The sequence below is a fragment of the Argentina anserina genome, chromosome 6 (genome assembly GCF_933775445.1).
Source record: "Argentina anserina chromosome 6, drPotAnse1.1, whole genome shotgun sequence".
In the NCBI taxonomy this organism is placed as follows: Eukaryota; Viridiplantae; Streptophyta; class Magnoliopsida; order Rosales; family Rosaceae; genus Argentina; species Argentina anserina.
Window position 1 is genome coordinate 36,815,153 of NC_065877.1, and position 23,345 is coordinate 36,838,497.

Sequence of the window (23,345 nt, forward strand, 5' to 3'; positions counted from 1 at the left end):
ATGCTTTGTTCACACTTCACTCGCTGTGTCAATATATAATCTCTCCTTACCCCAAAATAAGAGGTTTTTATAAGACCTTACAAGACTGAAGTCTAAAAGTAATTTGCAACGCTTGGTCTTTTTCATTTCAAGATAAAGGAAAACAAAAAAGGAATCCACCATGAGAGAAACCAAATTAGAAAGAAAGCTCTAGTTGCGGAACATGTCCCAACAGTTCCTCAACAACGGCTCGAATCCTCCAACGGGTGGCAAATGATCTCCTAATGCCAGCTAATGAGGACTTTTGAAGGGGAACTAAACTAAACCAGATATGGCGGAAGATTTTTCTGCCATGGAAATGCTATTTTCAAGTCACGAGATAAATATACAACGACTTAAACACAACTACCAACTAAATATTCGACCAAATACTCTTCAACAACCGTCTCAGAAGTCTTAACATAGGTAGCAAACAAACAATAAACATTTTATATCTTACACATGGAAAATGTAGGAGAACCTGGTCAATGTTATCCAAACAGATTACAACTTTCAGGTACTTTACGCATCATTTTTCTTAGTCTCTCGTGTTGTTTTGGTCTACAAATTTGAGTGTCCAACTCGAACTTGTACTCTGTGCCATGAGGTGTTCAGTATCCCTCTCAAGTTCCAAATGTCCTCCACTTTTTCAGGTTGTACATTTGCTGCTGAATCCACCTGCACATCAAAGATGCCAAGGACTATGAGACTTGAGCATATGCAATTCAGGAAAAAAAAACAATGTATACACATTATGTGCAGGTAAAACTGATAGTATGTCAATTAATGTGTATAAAAAACACTAATCACAAGACATAACAGTATATATGGCCGCAAAAGAAAGTCAGCTTTTGGTTTGTTGATGATATCTGATTGGGAAGTAGACATAAGCACATAAACTTACCCAAGAAGGAAACCAATAAAAAATTTCAAGCACACTGTAGAGCAAACATCTAATGGTGCATGATATACTAGGATATAAAGGGTAGATTATTAAGATACGGAAAAATGCATATAAACACTGCTGCTGTAGTTGTACTAATTCTTTAAACTAGCACTTATATTGACTGCATTAGGATCATCTATGTGTCATTAGATGCGCCAGTAGCTAAGGATAAGCCCAAAATTACAAAAAAAAATTCACCAGAAACTTTAGGTAAGCTTTAGTTTAAAACAAGGGCCATGTGGTGATAAGTCTTCTGAGCCAAGAGTCTAAGCACTGGTCAAATCCATCAAATGATAATGGTTTGCAGAGACGGTTTAGTGACATTCTAGTTGAATATAAAAGTTGAATCAAACCCCTTTCACAAAAAAAAATAATAATAATAAATCAATGTAATCCGGACTTCAGATATTTTAAATGGTAGACTGATATTCAAAAAATTGACATCTAAGATTAGATATCAATTGGTGCATGTAAGCTTCCTAAAATGAGGAAACTGTATCACTGTAAATAATATGTAATCAGAATCAACGTAACATACTGCTTTTGCAACAATTTGGGTGCTCTGATGGATATCAACCATGGCCTCAAAAAGTACCCATGCCCATTTATCACTGCATGTGGCCTCGGCAATATATGGAATGCCAGTTTTCTGATGTCTAGATGCTTCAACCCAGGTATTGCCACCATCAACAGACACATCAACTCTCTCAACGCCACGACCACCTCCTGATGCTGCATACCCACTAACTTTCACCTGTACAACCCATACTTTAAAGGTTAAAACCAGCAGGACATTGCAGAAGAATTTCAGTCCCACCATTTCAGGTACTGAGGCAGCATACATAGTCTCAAACAAGAGCAAGAAAAGAAAGTATAATGCCTAAGTTGGAGAAGGAAACCAACCGATTACCATAGTGGCATGATAAAACAGAATACAGGAAAAAACTGAGTTTTTTTTTTAAGAGAGAAAGGGGGAGAACTGAGTATTTTGAACCTTCACAATTTTACAGGCACTTCTAACAGCTATTTTGCAATACAAGCAATCAGATACGTATGATATGAGAAGGTAAAAACACTTGAGATATTTGACCTTTACCATACATGCTGAAGAAGACTTATTGAATTCACACTGGGAGCAAAAATAGCGAAAATTAAGGTCTTTGTGCACACTATCTTGTAATGTAAAAAATAGACATACTCAACAGCATAAAGAGAAGGAAGCCACAGAAAACAGAACTAACCTTTCCAGGCTTTAACGCATTCACATCCTCCAAAGAACAAATTACACACTGTCAATCGGCAACATCCTATGTCAGCCAAATCGAACAGACAGAAGATTCTTGGCCATTCCTCACAAGGTAAGATTGGCTCTACATACCTGGACCGGAAAATCCATTTGTGGCCTCCTGCTGGACCAATTAATGTTATCCCAGTTTACCGACGGTGGAAACATTTTATAGTCTTTTTGCATAAAGAAGCCCTGCAGTGTTGTTAGGTTAGTACAAATTGTAAGATAAAAATGTGTGATATGATAGAAAAATATTCAATGAATAATAGACTGAAGAATCCATTTCCAACCTGACATTCTTCTGCAATAACATTAATAGAATCAAGCCATTTAACAGAACGGGCACCAATGACACCAGGTACAACCACACGCAATGGATACCCATGATCTCTGTTTAGGGTCTTCACATGATAAGAGAAAATAAAACGAATTCCGTAAGAGACCAGTACATGGATATTATGCGCAAGAAAATTGATTTAGTCAAGTATGCATAAATCAATATGAGATCAAGTAGAAATTACGAGCCAATCCTACTATACAACCAAATCGTCATGCAACAAACCAGAAAAAGCTGATTGAAAAGCAAAGCAGAACAAATGACATAACTGTAGGATTCACAATAAGAACATTTACTTTGCTGAACTAACCTCTCCATTCATCTCATAAGCAAGCAAAACATCTGCTTCTGGGCTAGTGGCTTGAACCAGTGGAATTGATGCTTTGTACGGGCCTCCATTTTCCTCCTGTAAGTTGTAATCATATCTCTAACTATTAGAGAGAATACATTTTTTTGCTGCAAAATCTATTTGTCAACTAAAAACAACTCAAAATCAAATAAATGACTTCACACCAAGGATTAACTGATTAAGTATCAAAGCTTGTACCTTACACCTATCAACGCTGACAAACTCAACATGTTTTCCGCCATATTTAGTTACGCCCGTAAATTTTCGTACTCCCACAAGTTCAAGTACATCAGCCAATTTCGCACCACCCCATACAGCTGTAATGAGCTCAAAAAAAAATTATGACAGTTAACATTCATACTAGCAAAAACTACTCTGACGACTAAAAAGACAGATATTTCATATTTGTGCACATATAAGTTGGGAAATCAAAGACCAGCAGTACATTCGAACAAGACATCAATGCTGAATGCTAGAACTTAAGCGAGAAAACAAACAGTAAAAATCCCAAAGATGAAACAATGAAAGAGCAACAAACCATTTCCTATAGCAGAAACATCCCACCCTACTCCCTTGACAGTCCTAGTTTGGCTCATAGCTGTCCTTCTATTACCTGCACACTGATATATCCACACCAAATCAAATCCCATCACAAATCGTATAACACACTAAACATCAACAAAACCAAATGCATATAACACACTAAGGTACCTGCAATGTGGCAGTGACATTATACTTGGGGAGCGCCCTGTGATCGCACAAAGGCTCAATTCATTTTACACTAAGCACATAGTTATATACAAAAATCACATCAACAATTGCACACAAACTCACTTGATATCCTTGAGAAACAGCTGCTTCGGATTTTCGATCAATCCGGTAATCGAAACAGAGTAGCTGGAATTCACATAACGATTTATTAATACTGAAAATGAAAGCTTCTGAATTTTGATTATGTTTTTAGGGATTGTAGAGAGACCTGTGGATGTCATCGACTACTGGAATAGGACCGTGGTTTCTCTTGTAGAACAAATCCACCGGAGTGACGTAAGCGGCTCCGAGAGCCGAGCGCGGCGGCTCAGCGTTGAAAGGCTCCTGTGATCGATTCAACGATTGAGTTTTGAGAATCAACGAAGGGTGAAATGATCAAGGAAGAAGAAGAAGAAGGATGAGAGAGAGAGAGAGAGAGAGAGAGGAGACTAGCCTTGGCATTGATTTTGAGGCTCGGATGTCGAGGCGGCTCCCGCGAGTAATCTGAAGGACCTCTGACGCCGGGCATGTTTGAATTTTCCGACGAGATTCTCCGATTGCCGATTTTTGATTCCCAGAGAGAGATAAGAGTGGTGATTGAGCAGTAAGAGAGAGCAACTTGAGGACTTGGTGACGTTATATAGGTCCGAATTGGGTCTCAAATAGTCCAAAACCCGAATTCATTTTAAATGGCGAGGACCCGTCCTTGAAACCCTGCCCTCCTAATAGGCTAATAATCGACACTGGACGGCATGTCGTTTTCTCCGGTTTGTACTCTTCTAATAATCCGCCCTGGGATTGGAATTGATGGAAGATTTGGCAATGGTACCAACTAGGCAACTACCAAGCACGGCGGTGATAAGAAGGGAGAGGGTAGTTCCAAGGCAAAACCGGAAGGATGGGAACCAATGGAGGCCATATGTTTGGTACGTTGATTTTAGCCTAAAGTTGGACAAGCATGCAAGTGCAGAAACATAGGCAAATAAAAATGAACCTTAAAAAGGTCACATTTCGGTTTTTTCAGCTGAAATCCATAATTAGGGATGTTAAAGAGTCGATCGGTTTCATCAACCAAGTCTCCAACATAGAGGCGAATTTCCTCGTGGATGCGCTTACTTCCTTAGTTAGGTCGTTCTCTCCGCAGTCGAGACTGCGGATGGGGATTCCCCCAAGCTAGCATACCTCTTGTTCTTGATTATTTTTCTATTTGTCGCATTAGAGGCGACTCCTTGTAATTTTATTTTATATTCAAAAATGACAAATAAAAACGTCACATAGAATTGAACTTAAAAAAAAAAGTTTTATCTCCCCCATATATAACTATTATTCCAATAGACACCTTACACGAATTTAGGACTAGAGGTCCTGGAATATGCCATATTTCGAGTGAAAAGCATATCTTTGGGTGGAGGAGAACTTGGAAGGCGATTGTTTTAGAACAAATTTTAGTTACGAATTAAGGAATTTGACATAAAACATAAAGAATGTGATCGAGTTTAACTTCAATGTAAATGCCATAAAACAAGAGATTGTAAGATCAAAGAATCTATCTTGTTTATAGCGAACTAGGTTACTCAATAGGTTATGGCTCGGAAGATGAGGTCGAGGTCAAGCTAGGTCACTTAGACAACTAAATTTTGGCGAGTGAGACTTAAGGTACTAATGCGATGGTTTCGAAATGCGAGTAACTACAATTTAGAAGAGGTTTGAGAATCAAAAAGGAAAAGAGTTTAAAGAAATGGAGTTAGCAAAGCTATCAAACAAGCTCTCGCCAAATTTGCCAAACGGTTCCCCAGGTTGTATGAGATGAGCCAGGAAACAGTAGGCATAGTGACTACCAAAATTCTACAAGGTTTTGGTGGGAAGGGCAAGCTGGAATAGGCAGCTGATGACGGGTCGACTCTTCGCATCAATGTGGAATACAAAGGCCCTCTTCAAGTGGTCGTGTTCAACCATCGGAGTGAGACATGTACAGCAAAAAACAGGATGAAAGCGCAGTGGCTGAGCAAAGGGATGCAGAGGCAGCCTAAGTGGAGGCAACGGCGGAATAGGAGGCTAAGCCGGCGAAAGAAGCCGTGGATGAGAAGGCCAGGGTAGATATCGGAAAATGAGTGGATGATAAAGATCAAGACTTGTTTGAGGTTGTTTTTCAGTCTTGGGTCATATTGTTGGTTAGTTTTCGTAATCATGTATTTTTGTTTTCATATGACATTCGTATTTAGTTTTGTTGAACTAAGGATTTTTGTTAAGTATTGAAACTTTATAATTCTCGTGATTTTTTTATGGGTTGATTTGCTTATTAATTATTGTTGATACGTGAGAGTACTTAGATCTAAGTTAAGGTTTGTATTGGAATTTTTGTTCAATTTCAAAATACAATATTATTTGAGTAATTTTTTGTTATTTTATTCTATTATATGACGATTATTATTTTTTACTAATATCCTATATTCTTATATTTGTGTAGTTTTGTAGGAGACAAAACTTTGGTGACAAGTGGAGCATCATCAACTAAATTTTCCTACAATCTTAAGAGTAGATTTTGTTGGTGGATGTTGTGAAAAGTTTATTTATAAGGATAAGTCTCTTACATACCTACTTTATACTTTTGTTTTTGGATAAAAGTTGACATACCAGGCATTGTCAGTTCGAACTAACCACAGCTACTCATGTGATGACACGCGTCCTTTTAAATTTAAAAGATTTTCAATGTTGTTTGAAAGAAATAACATAGTCTTTAACCCCAAACACTTTAACAGTTTAATCGACTCTCCCCCTTCATTTTACGTTATTGTTTCCATAAGTCCTTTTATTAGTTCAATATAACTTGAAAATTGCTATGTTGCTTGTGAAAGGTACAAATTGCTAACCCTCTTTGAGTCGATCTCTAGCGTCTCTAGTATAGTCTTCATCAACCAATTAAAAGGGTTGTTTGATAAAAAAAATACAAAATATAAAATTTCAATTAGGGTTGAATTGAGATATGTACAAGCAATTTCAACTCTAACCCAATAAAATCCAGTTCCGGTTATCTACGTAATTGAATTTTATTTTCAAGAGTTGAGTTGAGATAGAAGTTGGGACCTGAACAAACCAAAAAGCTCGTGTCGACAACAATGCCATGGTGACGGCCTTGAGTAAATGGATGGAAGTCTAAAAAGTTAAAGAGATGGCCGAATGTAGATGCATTTTTCGATTTGTTGAGAAGACAAATCGAAGAATGCCGGCTGGATACTAGAATTGGAGGTAGTGTTTGGGTTAACTTAAACCTGCCTCTATGTTATCTTGTTTAACAGCAATAAAAGACCCCGAACTGAAAAATAGATATGTGTCATCACATGAATGGTTGTGGTAAGCTAGAGTTGACCATGCCTTGGTCTGCCAAGTTTTTTCCTCTTTTTTTTTTTCAATATATGTTTTTATGGCAAGATGTTTGTGTTCTTTCCTAAAAAGATTAACTATTAATCTATTCTATTGTGAAATTTTCCGTTACCAATATGTGTAATATAATAACTTTTATTTATATCCGATTTACTTGTCATATATACCAGTCACAGTATGCACGAGTAAGACGACTCTAATACCGGAGGTATCCCCATATCAATTCCATTTGGAGGCAAATCCAAAAGATAGTATGCATTCTCAACAAAAAAGAAGAAGAGAGGAGAGTATGAATGTGTATACACTATACAACAAAGGGATATACTATACATAATGAGTTCACCATGAAAGTACCAAAGTATTATAAACAACCTAATTCTATAATCACTGTAAGAGGAGCATTTCTATCACTTATACAAACTACATCTCTTGAACTGCAAAAGATTGACTAGCCAAAGGCCCAAAAGTACTCAACTTACAACTTATGACTCCATCTCATTGCGCAATCTGCAGACTTTAATTACAGTAAGATTTTGTGCACAACAATGCTAAGCAAATCCTCTTTATTCCCAAAGCTCCCAGTTCGCTGTTGCTATGTGAGGGCAATGAGGCTATATAAATGAAACATAAAAGGAGCTTTACTCGATGATTATTGTATCTATGAGACCACCAATGGAAGGGCAAAATGATTTTTCACATTCTAGTAATTAGACCAAGTAGGTACCGTTTCACATTGCCTTGGCCCTATCTTCCAGGGGTTGTTAAAATTTTTGATCCAGCAGCTATCCTTGTTGCTCGTTTAAGCAGATTTCCATATTCTTGGCTTCTTGACCATTCATCAATTTCACGAGCTCGTAGCACTGGCAAAGGATGTGAAAGTTGCCTCGTTTGTGCATTTCTGCATGGCATGAGCTAAACAAATGAATCCTAATACACATTACAAACCTTTAAGAAGCTTTGTGATACCTGTTTGGTTTTGCTTCTTACCTTATATACCACCCTACAGGGCTTGAAGAAGCTTTATCATAAGCGCGAGCTTGTTCCAAAAATGCATCCACATTCAGTTGATCAGCCATGGACGGGCATCCACCAGCTAGTTTCATCAACACAGAGACGACCACCTCTTGTGGGCACATCAAATGGGTATCAGACAATCAAGCTAACCGATGTAAAATAGCAAGTATAGGGAAACTATAGCATCTGGAGGTTGCATACCTTTGGGTCTTGCGCAACAAGAAGGGCTGCACGATCACAAGTTAGCTCTGCTGCTCGAAGCCAACGAAATAACTGCTCTTCTAAACTCTGAGCAATCATGCCACCAAGCCCTATGAATAACACATGCATTCAAACTTACAGTCTGACCATTGATTGCAAAGACCTATGAAAATGACCATTTTAAGTAACTCTCCATCAGTGCATTCCAAGTAAAAGGCAAACTAACAAGTGCATCATTATTCATTAGACTAAATATCGTCAACAAGACCGTTGGGCAACACAAACAACTGTAGGTCATCTATGACTATGTGTCTAACATGCCATGGGCTAAACACTTAAATTACATAGAAGTGAAGTAGCCATATTACTTCAGATTAGCTTACAAGTATCAGACACTTACCAGGTATGGTATAAGCTCCAAGGGTAAGGATATTCGCAAATGTAAGCCACACACCATGGTTGCATTTCAAATGACCCAACTCATGAGCCAAAACAGCCTAGTTTGAAGAAAACAAAGGAAGTTAGTCATTTGAAAATTAACATTGCTTCAGAACCTAACAGCATCAGTTTCACAATATATTACGAACGAAGTTACATTTTAAAGTTAAATTCTTAAAAGAAAAAAAAATGATCACCAAAAATTCTTGGTTGGAAAGTTACACAAGATGGATAATAATTCAGGATGAAGTAAACCATAAGTTCGAAGAGATTACCAACCTGCAACTCTTCTCGTGTCAAAAGCTCCACTAGGCTAGTATGGATCACAACAAATGGCTTTTTACCACTTACAGCCAAAGTGTATGCATTTGGTACAGGACTTTGACGAACATATAGATCAGGAGCATCAATGTTGAGTATGTCCGCGGCTTCAACCATCAATTTATGCAGATCAGAAAGCTGTTCAAACAAAAAAAATTTAAAGAGTTACATTAGCAGATAGTATAGCTGAGAACAGGTGTTTACCACCTAAGTAACAATAACACAGATGATACTGATGCTATCAGAACTTGGATAATGGAAATATAAAATGTTAACATAAAGCTTAGATTTGACGACGAAAAATTGAAAACGAGACTCATCAATTTGATCTAATAAACAACAACAACAACAACAACAACCGCACAATCAAGAAACAAGCTTTATACTCGCAAGTCTCGTTAATTATATGCAATACTCATATAGGAATCATACAATATAGATATGGTTTTTCGATTATGTTGTGCTCTACTATGATCCGAACCTGTGGAATTGAGTAATCAACTAACCTGATTCTCCGAAACAAGAAGGGATGTTCCGATATTCTCAAGCAGCATAACTTGCTCCGTTACCGATCCTGCAATACTAAGCTAAATCACATTAACTAAAAATAAATAAATAAATAAATAAAAGAGTCTATGACAATTAAGCTTGTACAAGTTTAATTCATCACAAAATAGAGTCCTCATACCAAGTAGAACCTTCCCAACTTCATTTAGTCCCGGAATCGCTCTCAAAATCAACGTGTTCTGCATAATAACCACACCAAAGCTAATTCACACTAAACCTAATCACCTTAATCCTACTCAAAGCTAATCAGCCACAACAACCTGAACTCACAAAGTAAAGAAAATCGACCGCACCTGTTTATCGAGCGGGTGGCGGAAGTCGTCGGCGTCGAGGTTGCGGAAGACAAAGGAGGAGGCTCTGGCGCTCACGGCGAACCTAACCCGCCGGGATTTACCGACGGTGCCGAATTGAGTGGCCGGATAGCCAAACCTGAAATGATCGGAAGCTGTGGAGGTGAAGCTGCTCGGTGAACTGAATGAGAGAGAAGATGGGAGAACGGAAGCCATGGAAGAATCTGGAGACGACGGAGTGAACAGTACAGAGAGGAAGAGCAAAATTAAAAACTTAAAAACGTGGTTTGTGTTCTTAAGCCGTTTAGCGTTTGTACGTTTGTGTCCACAGCCGTTCTTATGGTACACATTTGGCGCCATTTCGCTTTCCTTTGACCGCCCGACCCGGCCCAAACAATATTAGTCCTAATGAGGAGGCCCAAGCTCAACAATCAAAACGGCGTCGCTCCTCCTTACTATACATAGTTTCAATCTCTGTCTCTGCGACCAAACCGCAGCGGATTTCTCGGTCCCCGGTAGATTGAACCATGTTAGTGTTCCCTGACCGGAGCTCAGCTTTCTCAGTTTAACTTTTACTGTTGTGAATATCAATTCTCTGCATATAAATTTGCAACAGCCAGCTCTATACATGGCTCGGTTTAACTTTTTACGACAGTGAATTTTTGCTTTCCCTATAAATTCTGTGAAGATTTTCGAGTTCTAATGGAATTCGTCTTGTTTTTGTTGAAATTTACAAAAGGAGGAAATCGGTGAACCGTCAGACGACGCCGGATGTGGAGGAGAGTCAAGAGAAGGAGCCCAGTTTTCAGGAGCTCATCAGTATCGAGGTTTGTATTTGAGAAATTTGTGGAATTTTAATATCTTAGAGAATTATTTACTTTGTTGCGTTGCTGAAATTACTGCTTGGATGATTCAGATGATTGAGAGCGGTGAAAAGGAGCGGTTAATAGAGCTTTTGAGGGAGAGGCTGATTGAGTGTGGGTGGAAGGATGAAATGAAAGCTCTCTGCAGGTAATCTTTTTCTTTCTTTCTCTGAATTGACTATTATTACAAAGTTTCTTGCTTTATGGCTTAATTCGTAAACTCCATATCATGTATTAAGATTATAATCGCCGAGAATGTTATGGATTTTTGTTATAATTGGTGAAGGCTGACTTGGGTAGATATCAATTAGGATCGTGTTGTTATATGTGCAAATGGCATGTGATATATATTGTGATACATAGGTTCCATTCAAGGGGTGGCTTTCTATATCTTGCTTTGTAGACCTAGCATCTCTCCCCAGGTAGACTCATCTTGGCTAGTCATAAACACTCCTAAAGCATTCATACACTCCTTTATTATCCCAGTTTTGAACAAATGCAGGATAACAATATAAACAGGGCATTGTTGGGAAAAAAGTATCTACTTATGAGAAGGATATAATAATTTGTTCATATGTGCAAATGGCAGACATACTAATATGTCACTACTTTAATTTACTGATCGACTGTGTCCAGAGCATTTTGGATGCTCGAGCAACTGCCCCAACCCAGCAAAAATAGCTTGCAAAAAATATTGATGCATGAGTATATCTAGTTGTATATGGCGCCATAAGTGTTTTAGTCTGTATGCATGCTATTGGAGGCCAGGACAGTGTTTGAGCCATGCGCTAATAGATAACCTGTTGGTCAACCATTTATGCAGTTAATCTTATTCATTTTAATTTGCTAATAATGAACAATATTTGACATCAAAAATTCCTACATAGTTTGTTAGTCCAGCTCTTTAACTTTTTCCTTTAAGTAATTTGATAAATACAAGCAAATAGTGATACTTTGTTTCTGTATGTTGAACCTAAAATTCTCTTGCAGTCTACAATGTTTATCTTCTTTCATCGTAGCTAGTCTTTGGGCATCTTTTTATCCATGTGTAGGTCATTTATAAAGAAAAAGGGGAGGAACAATGTTACTGTGGATGACCTTGTACATGTAATCACCCCGAAGGGCAGAGGTAAGCCTTTGTTTTAATTCTTTTTCCCTCTCAACTTTCTTTTTTAATGGTCTGCGAGTAGAAGTTATTCAGATCTGCTACACGTGTATGTGGATTGCAAATCAATATCAGCTAGGAAAACATATACATCTTCTCTCAAATATGCTGTTTATGGCATAATGTGTTTCTCAAACATAGTACAAAATTAGTTTAGACTTGTAAATATCGGTATAAATATGTGAGCAAAAGCATGGAGGTTAGAAGTTAGTGCGAGAGGTATTTCTGTTGGATTTGTAATTGATGTTCAGTAGGCGTGTGAGTCACCAGCAGATTGGGCAGTCAGAACGTACTTTGGTTTCTGTCTTAACCAGAGGAATATAGCTTTTGGAATTGTGGTTATATTGTGGCTGCACTACTTTGAGCTGATCACTAGGTGAACAAACACTAAGTGGTCTAGAGCTGACAGATTCACTTAAATTGGGTTTCATCTCCCAATGTATTGACTTTCCAGGGTGAAATATTTTTTGGAATCACTAAAACTAGAACTATCCCGTGGTAAATGAATAGTACCGGTGTGAGTAAGCTTCAGATGGCTAATGTCACATATGAAATGAAATACCTACTTGATATCGACAGACAAGCAATTTCTGGACAGATGGATTTGAATGCCTCTGTAGACATTAGTTCTTTCCGTTTGCAATGTGTTAACTATTGTGTTGTACTGATGCAGCTTCAATTCCTGATTCCATAAAGGCGGAGCTTTTGCAAAGGATTCGTACATTTCTGATGTCAGCAGCTCTTTAAAAAGTACCATCCATGGTCTTGTAATTGTGAAATTTTAAGAACATGATGAAGCTTTTGGGAATCAAACTCATTGGAAAACTAGTTCAGACTTCAGAATTGCAAAAGTGCCAACATATGCTCAATTCCTTGGAGGTAACTGTTTTTACTGGGAAGTAAACTTTAGGCTTCCGAATTGTATCAGTACTACAGAAAGCAACCTACCTAATATCACATTATGGTTTGCAATATTACATTTGCTAGTTTTTAACTGATCTACTGACGTGTTGTTCCTTTCCATGGTGATCATTGATATTCATATAAAACACTTAAACATGTTTTTTCTTCTTCTTCTTCTTCTTCTTCTTTTTCCAATTTGTTTATACTTTTAGCATAAACCAGTGTACATTGTTCAAAGTACAGCAGACCTCATAGTAATACTGTAAGTATAAAACTTTGAACCTGTAGAAACTAAGGTCTGGGAGATACAGAGGAGACTAGAGTTCTTTCCGGTGGAAGAAGGATTGTGATTAAAGAGATCGACGCCGTGTGAGAGGCTCTCGTGATCGACGCACTGACCGCGTCTGATTATGAATTGCCTAGGAAAGCTCTCATTGTATTAATTGATTTATTCCTTATCCATCGTAAATCAAGTACTCAAAAAGAATTTCTTATGGGAGAAAATCCATCTAAGTTTGCAGAAATTGACTCTCCCAAACCATGCAGTAAATCACGTCCATGATAAGATGAAGAATATTTCTTTATAATTAAGTTAAGGAAACGCTAATTCTTCGTGTGGTCATTAAGTAAATTATTTAGCTAATAATATTGATTATAATTTAGCCAGTAATTAAAATATAAAAGGGAACGATTGAGCCATAATAAGTGGCTCTTTCCTTACAAGTAACTTAATCTCTCCCATATAAATTGGCTAGGGTTAAAGGTGAGGTTCCCATTCTACATACGTACATTCATTCTGTTCTACACAGTGAGATGAGAAACCATTAGAACTCTTAAGGTTAGTTCGATCTTCCACATACCATCTTCGTTCTTACCTTTTTATTTCCATATGTTTGTATAGCTGATCTCTCTCGCTCTCCATGCGTCTCTGGATCCCTAACTGCGTCCAAAATTTCAAATAAGTAGATATCTTTGGCAAGACTTTTTAAGCATTGATCATCACAGCATGCCATCCGATCCCGATAATCTATTCTCTTGCACTAATCAATGTGATTGAACTATATATGCACTGGTTAACAAGTTGGTTTGTTTCTTGAGGACCATGCATGTTGTCCCTATGATTAATCTATCATATATACTACATTACTTTCACTTCAAGAATATAAATTTGCCTAGGTTGGATCAAGTAGTTTTGCCACTTACACATCTTGTATGTTTCTTAATTAGATTATGGGTCGAAATAATACAAAGTTGCCTTTGCAACTAATAAAGAACGAGAAGTCTCGCAATAATACTTTTCGAAAGAGGAAGAAGGGATTGTTGAAGAAAACCTTTGAATTGAGTGAGCTTTGTGATGTCAAGTGTTCTGTTATTATCTATGAGAAGAAACCTAACGGTCAACTAGCTAGGCCGGAGACTTACCCCGGAAAGCCTGAGGAGGTCAAGGAAATTATTGATAGATTTGTCTCAAAATCAGCCAAGGTAAGGAAAGTTGAAACCTTGGCTGATTATTTCGGCAAACAAATCATGCAAGTAAAGAAAGAGACTGCCAAATTGCGTCAAAAGAACAATGAAGCTCGGTTTCCTTCATGGGATGACAGGCTAAATGACTTATCATTAGACCAATTGCTTGATCTCTTAAAAAACCTGGAGCACAAAATCGAAGACGTGCATCAACATTTTGATAAGCAATATACTATTGATGAGGCTAGCTCTATACTCCCACAAACGGTGATTTATCTTCTCTCTTTCTCAATCCTTAAATTGTTAATCTGGTTTATTGCTTCACGACATTCTGAAATACATCATATAATATAAATTCGCACGATCAACATATTTGATTGAAATCATGTAAAAAAAACATATTTGATTGAACCATTACCAAAAAAAAAAAACATATTTGATTGAACTATTTTAACATTTCTTTACTAAGTGGTTTTGTTTGTATATATGTTCATGATTTGCAGGCCTTGTTCCCGAACAACAACGCAAATTATTCTCACATGTTTGCATTGAACCAATACCCTAATGGTTCGATGATGTACATAAGTGATAGGGCTTTCACTGAAGAGCACACTAATCTCCAAGCCTTGTTCCATAACAATTATCATCATAATTACAATAACAGTTCGACCGTGATGAACAAAAACGGTAAGACGTGCCTACTGATAAAATATGCATTAGTTTTCAGTCATAAACTTGTTATCTAACCAACAACATGCAACATATGCAGGCATTCCATGGCGAAACTACAACATTTTGAGTGCTCCATCAACATCAAATGTGCCCAATTACGATGACCCAATTACATCTGTGAGGTGTGAAAATCGTCTGCAATATGAAAGCATCGATGAGAACTTGACGTTATGTAATCAACATATGCCACTACAGACTGTGTATCCAATGCCCGCGAGTTATTTATTTGATAATGCCAACCAACTCATGCATCTCAAAGGCTAGTCATCAGTTAGTTGACATAACCTCAAACGAAGGTGATGAGGAACATTAATCTCTCGTTTGTTATCTTTGTAGCTTTGTTTTTTTTTTTTTAATGTGCTATGGTTGCGCAAATTTAGTTTATGCAATATGATGAAGCAGCACATTGAGGTTTATGCCCTCGATATGACCTTTTAACTTATAAACCTCCTTCTGGATGATCAACTGTATGTCTGTACCTGTTTGTCTCGCTCTCTATTGAGGTTTGAGAGAGCTAACTTATATATAGTTTATTAGGTGGATTAAACTTTGGGCTAGCTAGCTTAATCTTTTAATAAATATATGATCTTTGGGCTCTCTGGCATTAGGCATATTCCCAATTCCATTTGATGTGATTTCACAACTCATACACATAACATTGCAACCAGTCGCACCAACTATGTTCTATATCTATATACATTATAAATGACACTTAGTTAATTAAGCTGGATTACAAGTTGATACTATTTAAACAAGGTTTGGTCTGCAGCTCACCAGACATAACAGGGGAGTCTCTTCACTCTCTTGTTGTCATTATTTGATATTTCATATATAATATTCCAAGTTATTGATAAATTCATTGGTTTGGAACTTTGGGTTAATAATATTGTTCTAACGACAAGTCTAATGGATATCGTACATATACTCCTTCCAAATGAGAGACTAATTATGCATACAGACACCTTAGCTAATTAGCTAGCTTAAAAACAGAGTTATAAGCCAGCAAATTTAATTGCTGCAAATTGCCTTATACTTAAGCTGCGCGCTACAACAAGAACTACGGATGACGTATACAAATGCTCAGTGTTTTACCCTGTTAATTTATATATACTCAATTGTATCGAGTTCAATAACTATATGGTTAATCGAGAGGTGTCAACACAAAAATGAAGTGTTAAAAATCAATGGTGCAACAAGAGATAGAAAATAGTGCTGATAGTATGTCAAATCTTATCACTTGCCACCTAAATAAATCTCAGAGAGTTGTTAACGACTTATTTTCTATATTTACAATCTCAATATCAATGAGATGAAAGTGGAGAGAAATTCGATCTACTCCCTTCGTCAACCTCACTTATGGAGTCAATATTTGTTATATGAAGTTGAGATGTTAAATGAATGTAAACATAATCGAGACTAAAAAATGGATTGACAGGTATAAAAGAATCAAGATACCGGCTTTATTTAAAGAAAAATTACGACTCAAATGAAAATCGTCAGGTAATGACACGGGAATGAAGTCGCTATCGAATTGTGAAACTCCCAATCACAAACACCGGAATCACATGAGCATTATTCCTCCCAACTTACATTTCACGTGAAATCTAGATCCATATAAAGTGTTCACATTCGTGACATCCTCTCCTGAAATCTCCTTCATTTGAAACTTTCCAAACCTAAATTTCGGTTCCCACATTTACTAGTCACGACTCACCACTCGTATAGAGTAAGTCGTACTCGCAGTGGCACAAGAGGTAAATACAGAAACGCGGGAGGCCAGTCCGGGTAAAAAAGAAAAGTACAAATACGAATAAAAATCCAGCTCCTTGTGCCTTCTCTCTTCTCTGTCGTGTCTTCCGGATTCACAGGGGCAAAGCAGATAAAAGGTGAGTAGTCGTAGTAGCTCTTCTTCTTCTTCTTCTGATCCCCAAATCTAGGGTTTCCTGTAACTTCTTCTCAATTCTCTTCAACCAAATCCAGCTTATTCCGGGCCTCGTTTTCGCTTTGGTAGCTACATATTCAGCTCTTTGTTTTGCTTTGCTTTGTGTAATCTCTCTCATTTCTTTGCTAGCTTTTAGGGTAAAATTTTGAATTTCCTACTTTATTTTTCTTCAATTCTGGCTGCTTTTCTGTGTTAATTTGTAATGCCTGTGTTGGATCTCTGGTTTTGGTGCTAGTATAGAGAAAGCGTTTTCGGGGTTTTTGCGTAAGTTTTTGCAGCTGATTAGTGAGTTGAAATTCTTTATTTGACTTCTCCCGTATAATTAGAATTGAAATTTTTAATACTCTGGTGATTGTATTTTTTTTTTACCTTTAATTTTTTTTGGTGTTTTATGGAAATGAAATGTGTACTTCTCCATCTGGTTGTGAAGAGAATTGATTTGAGTGGGAAGGAAAGAGAACAGGTTGTCTATCTTAAATTTGTCTGCTGCGTAGATGTTTCTGGTAAAAGTTTGGAACTACAGGATTTGTTATGGATGTATTTCAGGAGCCGTGTTCCGGAAATTGGTATTTTGACATGGCTAGATGCCTAGATGCATTCTGTTTTTAAGGTGTTTTTGAAAAGTTTTGGGTCAACTGTACATGATTATTGGAAAAAAAAATAACTATTTTTTTTTGTCTTTCCTAATATGCCATTTGTGTATTTGGTTAGCTGTATGTGTTGGTAGAGGTAGAGTGACTAGAATCTGAATATTGAGGGGGTGTGTTTCTGGGAGGATTTGAATGTTCTCAGATGGAAGTGATGATGCCTCATAACTTTAAGAATTGTGTATCGGGATGTTTTAAATGTGTCAAACAACCTTGTTGAAGAATGTATTTTTCTATTGATTGATAGTCAAGTCCGTGATGCTAGTTTGATTCTTGTGCTTGGATGAGATGATGTTGTGAAAGAGATGACTTTTTATGTTTTCAATGCGGGGGAATTATGAACTCTGGTCTCAATTTAAGTGGTGTTGATGACGTGATGTTAATTGAGTTCATCATTGAACGAATAGTTTTGATGCGATCCTTTCATGCCAATTACCCACATGTCTGTTCTAAATTATTGAATTCTGCCTCTAATGCTCTAAACCAGAGCATTTGGCCTGTTACTCTGTGCTATGTGCATGCAAAAATGTACTGTACAGGCTTGGTCTGATTGTGGGTGTGTGACATATGGTTTAAGTGTTTGTGTTTAGCAGATTTGTGTTCCTCTCTCCAGTTATTAGTCTCTAACCTCTCCAATTTGTTTTAACTTTTGTGAAACTGTTTATGTAGGACCTGACTGTCGAAGCGGGATTGCAAGATGGAGAGCATCCACAGCTATTGGCAATTGGGTGATGAGCTTCGTGGACAGTCAAAAGTTGCAGAGGATCACAAATGGTTAATGGCTGCTTCAAAATTGGCTGAGCAAACGAGGTCAAAGGGAGAGCGCATGAATAACCTTGATCTTTCAAAGGGCCTAGCTGAAACAAGAACAAGAGACAAATTCGGGTTCCAGGAAGATAACAAATTTGAGAGCCTTAACTTTAACATGTTGAATTTGGACTCAAAAGTAAATGAAACTGTGAGCAAGAGTTCCTTTAGGAATGGGATCTACAACATGAATGCAGTCTACCCGAAAAATAGTGCAAGCTTTGTGGGAAACATGGCTGGGAACAAGTATGGTGGCAATAATTTCAGCAACAAGGAAACCAACAACAGCACTATTAACAACAACAACAATGATGCTGGGAATGTAGTGGAGAAAAGGTTCAAGACCTTGCCTGCAACTGAGACACTTCCCCGAAATGAGGTACTTGGAGGCTACATCTTTGTATGCAACAATGACACTATGCAGGAAGATTTGAAGCGGCAACTTTTCGGTATTTTTCTCTTTTTAATAATCTCTTTTTTTTGTGTGTTTCCCAACTGATATACATTAAGGAGTCTAAGTCTAGGTGAAACTGACCCAGAAATGTTACTGCCGTCTTTTATGTAAAGCATTTGCAGTCTTTGAACAGATCAGTATATGTTAAGGGAGGTCAGTGTGTGATAGGAATATGACGAATATCTAAAGAGTTTTCACTGATTGAAAAATAATATAAGTACTAGGAATGTTTTATCTTTAAATGAGATGATAAATGACGTCCTCACAAATATTCCATCTTCCAACCATGCAACTTGCCCTTACTCCTAGAGTTCACTGTATGTATCAGGTTATTCTCGGTACCAAGAATAACTGCAGAATTACTGTATGAGACTTTGTATATGTGTTGATCATTGTATCTACTTGTAGGTTTACCTCCAAGGTACAGGGATTCAGTTCGGGCAATCACACCTGGTTTGCCACTGTTTCTCTACAATTACACAACTCACCAATTGCATGGCATTTTTGAGGTTTGTTTACCATTTGAGCCAACACAGCTTGATTATTTGTTTGTTTTTCCACTACTGCATAATATTCATATTTTGGCAGCAGAATGTTACCAAGACGATGTAATATCCAAAGCTATTGTCTTAACTTTTTTCTGTTGGTTTTTAATAGGCATCAAGCTTTGGTGGTTCAAACATTGATCCAACTGCTTGGGAAGACAAGAAATGTAAAGGCGAGTCAAGGTTTCCTGCGCAGGTAGATATCTAGATTAAAATTTATATAGTCAAGTGCTGTGTTAATTTTTTGTTTGGCATCTATCAAACATGGTGATGAATGTTTGCTTTGTTGTACGTATTAGGTAAGGATCTGTGTTAGAAAAATCTGCAGGGCTCTGGAAGAAGATTCCTTCAGGCCAGTCTTGCATCACTATGATGGTCCAAAGTTCCGTCTGGAGTTGTCAGTTCCTGAGGTATGATTGTAAAGTCGTTGGTTATCATGCCTTACTTGGATTCAATTCTACTGGCTTTGATATTAATCTGTTTTAATAATTCTGCAGACCCTGGATCTATTGGACCTATGTGAGCAAGCTGGCTCTGCAGCATAAGCTGAATGCTGGCCAGCAGTATGTGGATGTAGCAGGTTCTATGGTGTATGTCAGTTGTGTGCTTTTTGACAGATTTTCCATATGGAGCGCAAGCTTGGGGGTGAAGTCTGGTTTTTTTTTTCTTTATCTTGTCGAGTTATGTAGTAGTTTGAGCGAGCCTGCTGAATAAGGGAGCGTCTCGTGGAGATGCGTATCCAAGTAGTTATACAACCCTTGTTAGCTTTTGATGATGATGATGATGATAATGGTGAAAACAAAGTGGCCGAATGTAAAAGAGAATGTCAATCTGTGTAATGTAATGATGCTTCTCTAATTTGTGCCCCTATGAATTAGAGTCTTGGGATGTCATCTGTCATTGGTCTGGTAAAAATGGGAGAAAATCTACCATATTATTGTGTACTGGATATCATGTGTTTGCCTCCGAGAATAAGAACACATACATGTAAAATGCTGTTCTGGGCTAGGTTGCACGGAATCGGGTATGGGTACGTGGAAACGAAACGTTTGGAAACGCGAAAGCGTGTTTTTCAAAAATTTTAGGAAGCGGATACGTTTTAGAAACGTTGAAAAAAAAAATACAAATTATATAAAAAAAATATAATAATAAATTTTTAGTTTAATTAACTCAAAATCTCAAATAACTTAAATAATTTGGTGTTCAACATTTGAAATAATACAAATATAATGAGAGATCTATGTTTAATACAAGAGAGAATGAAGGTCGGCGACTCGGCGAGAGGTCAAAAATATGTCGAAATAAGTCATTTAACTTGACGAAGGTAGGTCTAGCCCTTCATTTAAAAAAAACATAAAAAACCTTTATTTTTTTGGAAATTTGCGTTTCCAATTCGGAAACTCGTGTTTCCACCGCGTTTCAAATTTGGAAACTTGCATTTCCAAAACACATTTTTCTAGAAACACGCTTCCGGCACGTTTCCGCGCGTTTCCGGCACGTTTCCGTCGTGTTTCCGGAGGGGAAGAGCGTGGTTCTATTTCTTAACAACTTCTTTGATTTCTAACAGAAACAGAATTTAAGAAATTAACATGAAGCTGAGCTTAACAAAAAAGTAAAAAAAGGTAAAAGGAAAAATCAAAATGTAATTCATTCTTACCTACAACTACAAGAGATCTATTTGGGCCCACAACTACAATAGATCTATTTGGGCCCCGAATAAAAAGGGCCCCTTTATTATTATTTTTATATTGTATTTACAACATATAAACACCCAGAGGAATTATCAGAGCTATTTTTACTGCTCACTCGGCTCTCTCTCTCGCTCTTTCATCTTCAAGCTTTGTCCCTTTGGATTTTGGAACAGAGCAGAAAGCAAAACCCTAAAGACCGCCATGGATTTACAGCCGAGCGACTTCGATCGGATGATCTTCTTCGAGCACGCCCGTAAGGCCTCCGAGGATACTTACGCTAAGAACCCTACCGATATTGATGTACGTATCTCTCTCTCTCTCCCCCTTTTCTCCATCAAAAATATTCACTTAACTTACTTTGATCTCGGCTTGAGCTTGTGTCCGCTTCGTTTAGTAGACTCTGTGTGTTTGATTATTTTGTGTTTTATTTCTGAATTACAGAACTTGACAAGGTGGGCTGGAGCTCTCTTGGAGTTGTCTCAGTTTCAGAGTGTGGAAGAGTGCAAATATATGATCCAAGGTATTAACAATTTAGGATTGACCGATTAATTTAGCTCATGTTAGGCATGAGCTGATGGTATTGAATTTGATTTCTGTGTTCTCATGTGTGTGGTACTTTAACTTTGAGGTGTGTTTTTTTATCTTTTATTTTTAATTGTTTGATTCGTCGATTTGTGTATGTCATAGCTTAGTAATTTGTGAGTTAATGAATGAGCAGATGCGATTTCTAAGCTGGAGGAGGTACTGAAGATTAACCCTAAGAAACATGATGCTCTGTGGTGCCTGGGAAATGCACATACTTCTAATGCGTTTTTGACTCCGGACGCCGAAGAGGCGAAGGTGCATTTTGATGTTGCTGCCGAGTACTTCAAGAAAGCTGTTGCTGAGGTAATGCTCCCGCTCAATCTCAGAGGAAATGAGTATGCAATTTTGGTTGTTGTTTTTTCTCAATGTACTGTATGATCATTGATTTTTTTATTTTATGTCTTTTACTGCTGTAGGAACCGGGAAATGAGCTCTATCAGAAATCTTTGGAAGTGTCTGCTAAGGTTCTTTTCTACTTGATCCTGTGAAAAATGCTCTTTGTGCTGTTGAAATTATGTTTTGGCATCCTTAAAATGGTAGTATTGAGGACTTGTATATATTACATCAAGTAATCTAAATTATCAAAGGGAACAAGACCTTAAAATGGTACTTTTTTTAGAGTCCATGATACCTTGTTTAGCATGTCTGTTAGCTTTGTTAATTGCTATAAAAAATAAATCTATCCTTGGAGACTTGTTCTTCCTTTTCCATAAATGTGTCCTGTGTTTTTTTTCCTTCAAAAAATTATGATGTTTTTTGTGAAGTACCAATCTTAGGGCTTGTAATGGATCTTAATATCAGGTTTGTGCTGTAAGGTAATGTTACTGCTATCTTAGGGAATGCACCTGCTTGTAGACTCTGCAGTTATCTCTTGTCTAGTGTAGTTTCACTTGTTTCGTGTTGAAACCAGTTATATTTGATTCTTCAATCAATACTCAACAGAGTACCTGTATGTTAGACTTATTGTGTGAGCTTGTTATGAAGTTGTTGATTATTGTGCTTACAGGCCCCAAAATTGCATGTGCAAATGAATAAGCCTGGTTTTGGTCAGCAGATGATGGGAACAGCTGGAGGGCCTTCTACTTCGTCTAGTACAAAGGTAAATTCTCTAGTCAGTATAACCTGAAACCAATATCTTTGTGGAGGATCAAATAAGCAAAAAAATTGTGCATATATGTTCTGGGTATGTAGAATCTAAGGATGCAGCTCAGATTTCATCCAGTACTTAGTTGATTGATATCGATAAAATGTTTTCTACTGAGAGTGCATTTACATCATGCCTTCAAGTATAGACAGCAGTCTTTATATACTTATCATTGTTTATTTCTTGATCTGTCAATGGAATATGTCACCCTCTTTGTTTTACAGGCTGCAAAGAAAAAGAAGAACAACGATGTCATATATGACGTATTTGGTTGGGTAATCCTTGCTGCCGGACTTGTTGCATGGTTAGGATTTGGGAAATCCCATGTACCTCCCCCACCTCAGCTGTGAGCATAGCATGTGGAATTGATTCATGTGTCACCAAACATGTAACTTTCACCTAGGAAATATTTGGCAATGTAAACTTTTAGATCATATCATCGACTTTTCTCTAGCAAAGTATATTGAAGATTGGGCAGCTTGGTTTCCGGATGTTGGCTTGTC

At 37.4% G+C, this 23,345-nt stretch overlaps 6 protein-coding genes across 9 annotated transcripts; 4 read left to right on the forward strand and 2 right to left on the reverse strand.

Annotated features, from left to right (window-relative positions):
- Positions 1–369: 369 nt before the first annotated feature.
- On the reverse strand, positions 370–4,310 carry LOC126797805 (sulfite oxidase). Of its 2 annotated transcripts, XM_050524533.1 has the most exons (12): positions 4,143–4,310; positions 3,918–4,033; positions 3,773–3,835; positions 3,650–3,686; positions 3,477–3,558; positions 3,137–3,255; positions 2,900–2,995; positions 2,543–2,653; positions 2,343–2,444; positions 2,206–2,253; positions 1,503–1,718; positions 370–696 (listed from the first exon to the last, which is right to left on the reverse strand). In XM_050524533.1, exons 1-12 carry the CDS (start codon positions 4,215–4,217, stop codon positions 580–582), a joined length of 1,182 nt encoding a protein of 393 aa, XP_050380490.1. In that variant the 5' UTR covers positions 4,218–4,310; the 3' UTR covers positions 370–579. The 2 variants fall into 2 exon arrangements, with proteins under 2 accessions (XP_050380490.1, XP_050380491.1); XM_050524534.1 differs by lacking the exons at positions 3,773–3,835; positions 3,918–4,033; positions 4,143–4,310 and having other exon boundaries at positions 3,137–3,265.
- Positions 4,311–7,352: 3,042 nt separating this feature from the next.
- On the reverse strand, positions 7,353–10,186 carry LOC126798087 (plastoglobule-localized metallopeptidase 48, chloroplastic). Of its 2 annotated transcripts, XM_050524920.1 has the most exons (9): positions 9,904–10,186; positions 9,732–9,789; positions 9,550–9,617; positions 9,002–9,181; positions 8,685–8,781; positions 8,285–8,394; positions 8,057–8,190; positions 7,794–7,967; positions 7,353–7,680 (listed from the first exon to the last, which is right to left on the reverse strand). In XM_050524920.1, the coding sequence occupies exons 1-8, from the start codon at positions 10,114–10,116 to the stop codon at positions 7,814–7,816; spliced, it is 1,014 nt and encodes a 337-aa protein (XP_050380877.1). In that variant the 5' UTR covers positions 10,117–10,186; the 3' UTR covers positions 7,353–7,680; positions 7,794–7,813. The 2 variants fall into 2 exon arrangements, with proteins under 2 accessions (XP_050380877.1, XP_050380876.1); XM_050524919.1 differs by having other exon boundaries at positions 7,353–7,967.
- A 210-nt stretch (positions 10,187–10,396) lies between these two features.
- Positions 10,397–13,004, forward strand: LOC126798089 (transcription and mRNA export factor ENY2). The gene is made up of 5 exons (XM_050524924.1): positions 10,397–10,429; positions 10,640–10,727; positions 10,817–10,911; positions 11,816–11,892; positions 12,602–13,004. Coding segments are annotated over exons 1-5 (336 nt in total). The 5' UTR covers positions 10,397–10,427; the 3' UTR covers positions 12,676–13,004.
- Positions 13,005–14,061: 1,057 nt separating this feature from the next.
- Positions 14,062–15,465, forward strand: LOC126797477 (agamous-like MADS-box protein AGL29). The gene is made up of 4 exons (XM_050524100.1): positions 14,062–14,562; positions 14,799–14,982; positions 15,065–15,149; positions 15,408–15,465. The coding sequence occupies exons 1-4, from the start codon at positions 14,062–14,064 to the stop codon at positions 15,463–15,465; spliced, it is 828 nt and encodes a 275-aa protein (XP_050380057.1).
- Positions 15,466–16,816: 1,351 nt separating this feature from the next.
- On the forward strand, positions 16,817–20,428 carry LOC126798088 (B2 protein). 2 transcript variants are annotated; one of them, XM_050524921.1, is made up of 6 exons: positions 16,817–16,913; positions 18,286–18,872; positions 19,286–19,386; positions 19,535–19,618; positions 19,722–19,832; positions 19,920–20,428. In XM_050524921.1, the coding sequence occupies exons 2-6, from the start codon at positions 18,314–18,316 to the stop codon at positions 19,965–19,967; spliced, it is 903 nt and encodes a 300-aa protein (XP_050380878.1). In that variant the 5' UTR covers positions 16,817–16,913; positions 18,286–18,313; the 3' UTR covers positions 19,968–20,428. The 2 variants fall into 2 exon arrangements, with proteins under 2 accessions (XP_050380878.1, XP_050380879.1); XM_050524922.1 differs by having other exon boundaries at positions 16,909–17,034.
- Positions 20,429–21,233: 805 nt separating this feature from the next.
- On the forward strand, positions 21,234–23,333 carry LOC126797537 (mitochondrial import receptor subunit TOM20-like). The gene is made up of 6 exons (XM_050524177.1): positions 21,234–21,413; positions 21,555–21,633; positions 21,832–22,001; positions 22,115–22,162; positions 22,705–22,797; positions 23,067–23,333. The coding sequence occupies exons 1-6, from the start codon at positions 21,315–21,317 to the stop codon at positions 23,190–23,192; spliced, it is 615 nt and encodes a 204-aa protein (XP_050380134.1). The 5' UTR covers positions 21,234–21,314; the 3' UTR covers positions 23,193–23,333.
- Positions 23,334–23,345: the final 12 nt, after the last annotated feature.

Excerpts from the sequence above, each read along its gene's own strand:
- LOC126798088 (XM_050524921.1), top strand. The coding sequence starts at position 18,314 with ATGGAGAGCATCCACAGCTATTGGCAATTGGGTGATGAGCTTCGTGGA. Across the intron at positions 19,619-19,721 it reads AGTCAAGGTTTCCTGCGCAG|GTAAGGATCTGTGTTAGAAA; the intron begins GTAGATATCTAG and ends TGTACGTATTAG. Across the intron at positions 19,833-19,919 it reads TGGAGTTGTCAGTTCCTGAG|ACCCTGGATCTATTGGACCT; the intron begins GTATGATTGTAA and ends ATAATTCTGCAG.
- LOC126797805 (XM_050524533.1), bottom strand. The coding sequence starts at position 4,217 with ATGCCCGGCGTCAGAGGTCCTTCAGATTACTCGCGGGAGCCGCCTCGA. Across the intron at positions 2,996-3,136 it reads TCAGCGTTGATAGGTGTAAG|GAGGAAAATGGAGGCCCGTA; the intron begins GTACAAGCTTTG and ends TACAACTTACAG. Across the intron at positions 1,719-2,205 it reads ATGCGTTAAAGCCTGGAAAG|GTGAAAGTTAGTGGGTATGC; the intron begins GTTAGTTCTGTT and ends TGGGTTGTACAG.
- LOC126797477 (XM_050524100.1), top strand. The coding sequence starts at position 14,062 with ATGGGTCGAAATAATACAAAGTTGCCTTTGCAACTAATAAAGAACGAG. Across the intron at positions 14,983-15,064 it reads GACCGTGATGAACAAAAACG|GCATTCCATGGCGAAACTAC; the intron begins GTAAGACGTGCC and ends CAACATATGCAG. Across the intron at positions 15,150-15,407 it reads GACCCAATTACATCTGTGAG|TTTATGCAATATGATGAAGC; the intron begins GTGTGAAAATCG and ends GCGCAAATTTAG.
- LOC126798089 (XM_050524924.1), top strand. Across the intron at positions 10,728-10,816 it reads AGGAGCTCATCAGTATCGAG|ATGATTGAGAGCGGTGAAAA; the intron begins GTTTGTATTTGA and ends TGGATGATTCAG. Across the intron at positions 10,912-11,815 it reads GAAATGAAAGCTCTCTGCAG|GTCATTTATAAAGAAAAAGG; the intron begins GTAATCTTTTTC and ends ATCCATGTGTAG.
- LOC126797537 (XM_050524177.1), top strand. The coding sequence starts at position 21,315 with ATGGATTTACAGCCGAGCGACTTCGATCGGATGATCTTCTTCGAGCAC. Across the intron at positions 21,414-21,554 it reads AGAACCCTACCGATATTGAT|AACTTGACAAGGTGGGCTGG; the intron begins GTACGTATCTCT and ends TCTGAATTACAG. Across the intron at positions 22,798-23,066 it reads CTACTTCGTCTAGTACAAAG|GCTGCAAAGAAAAAGAAGAA; the intron begins GTAAATTCTCTA and ends TTTGTTTTACAG.
- LOC126798087 (XM_050524920.1), bottom strand. The coding sequence starts at position 10,116 with ATGGCTTCCGTTCTCCCATCTTCTCTCTCATTCAGTTCACCGAGCAGC. Across the intron at positions 9,618-9,731 it reads AGTTGGGAAGGTTCTACTTG|GATCGGTAACGGAGCAAGTT; the intron begins GTATGAGGACTC and ends TTAGTATTGCAG. Across the intron at positions 8,191-8,284 it reads TTGTTGCGCAAGACCCAAAG|GTGGTCGTCTCTGTGTTGAT; the intron begins GTATGCAACCTC and ends TGCCCACAAGAG.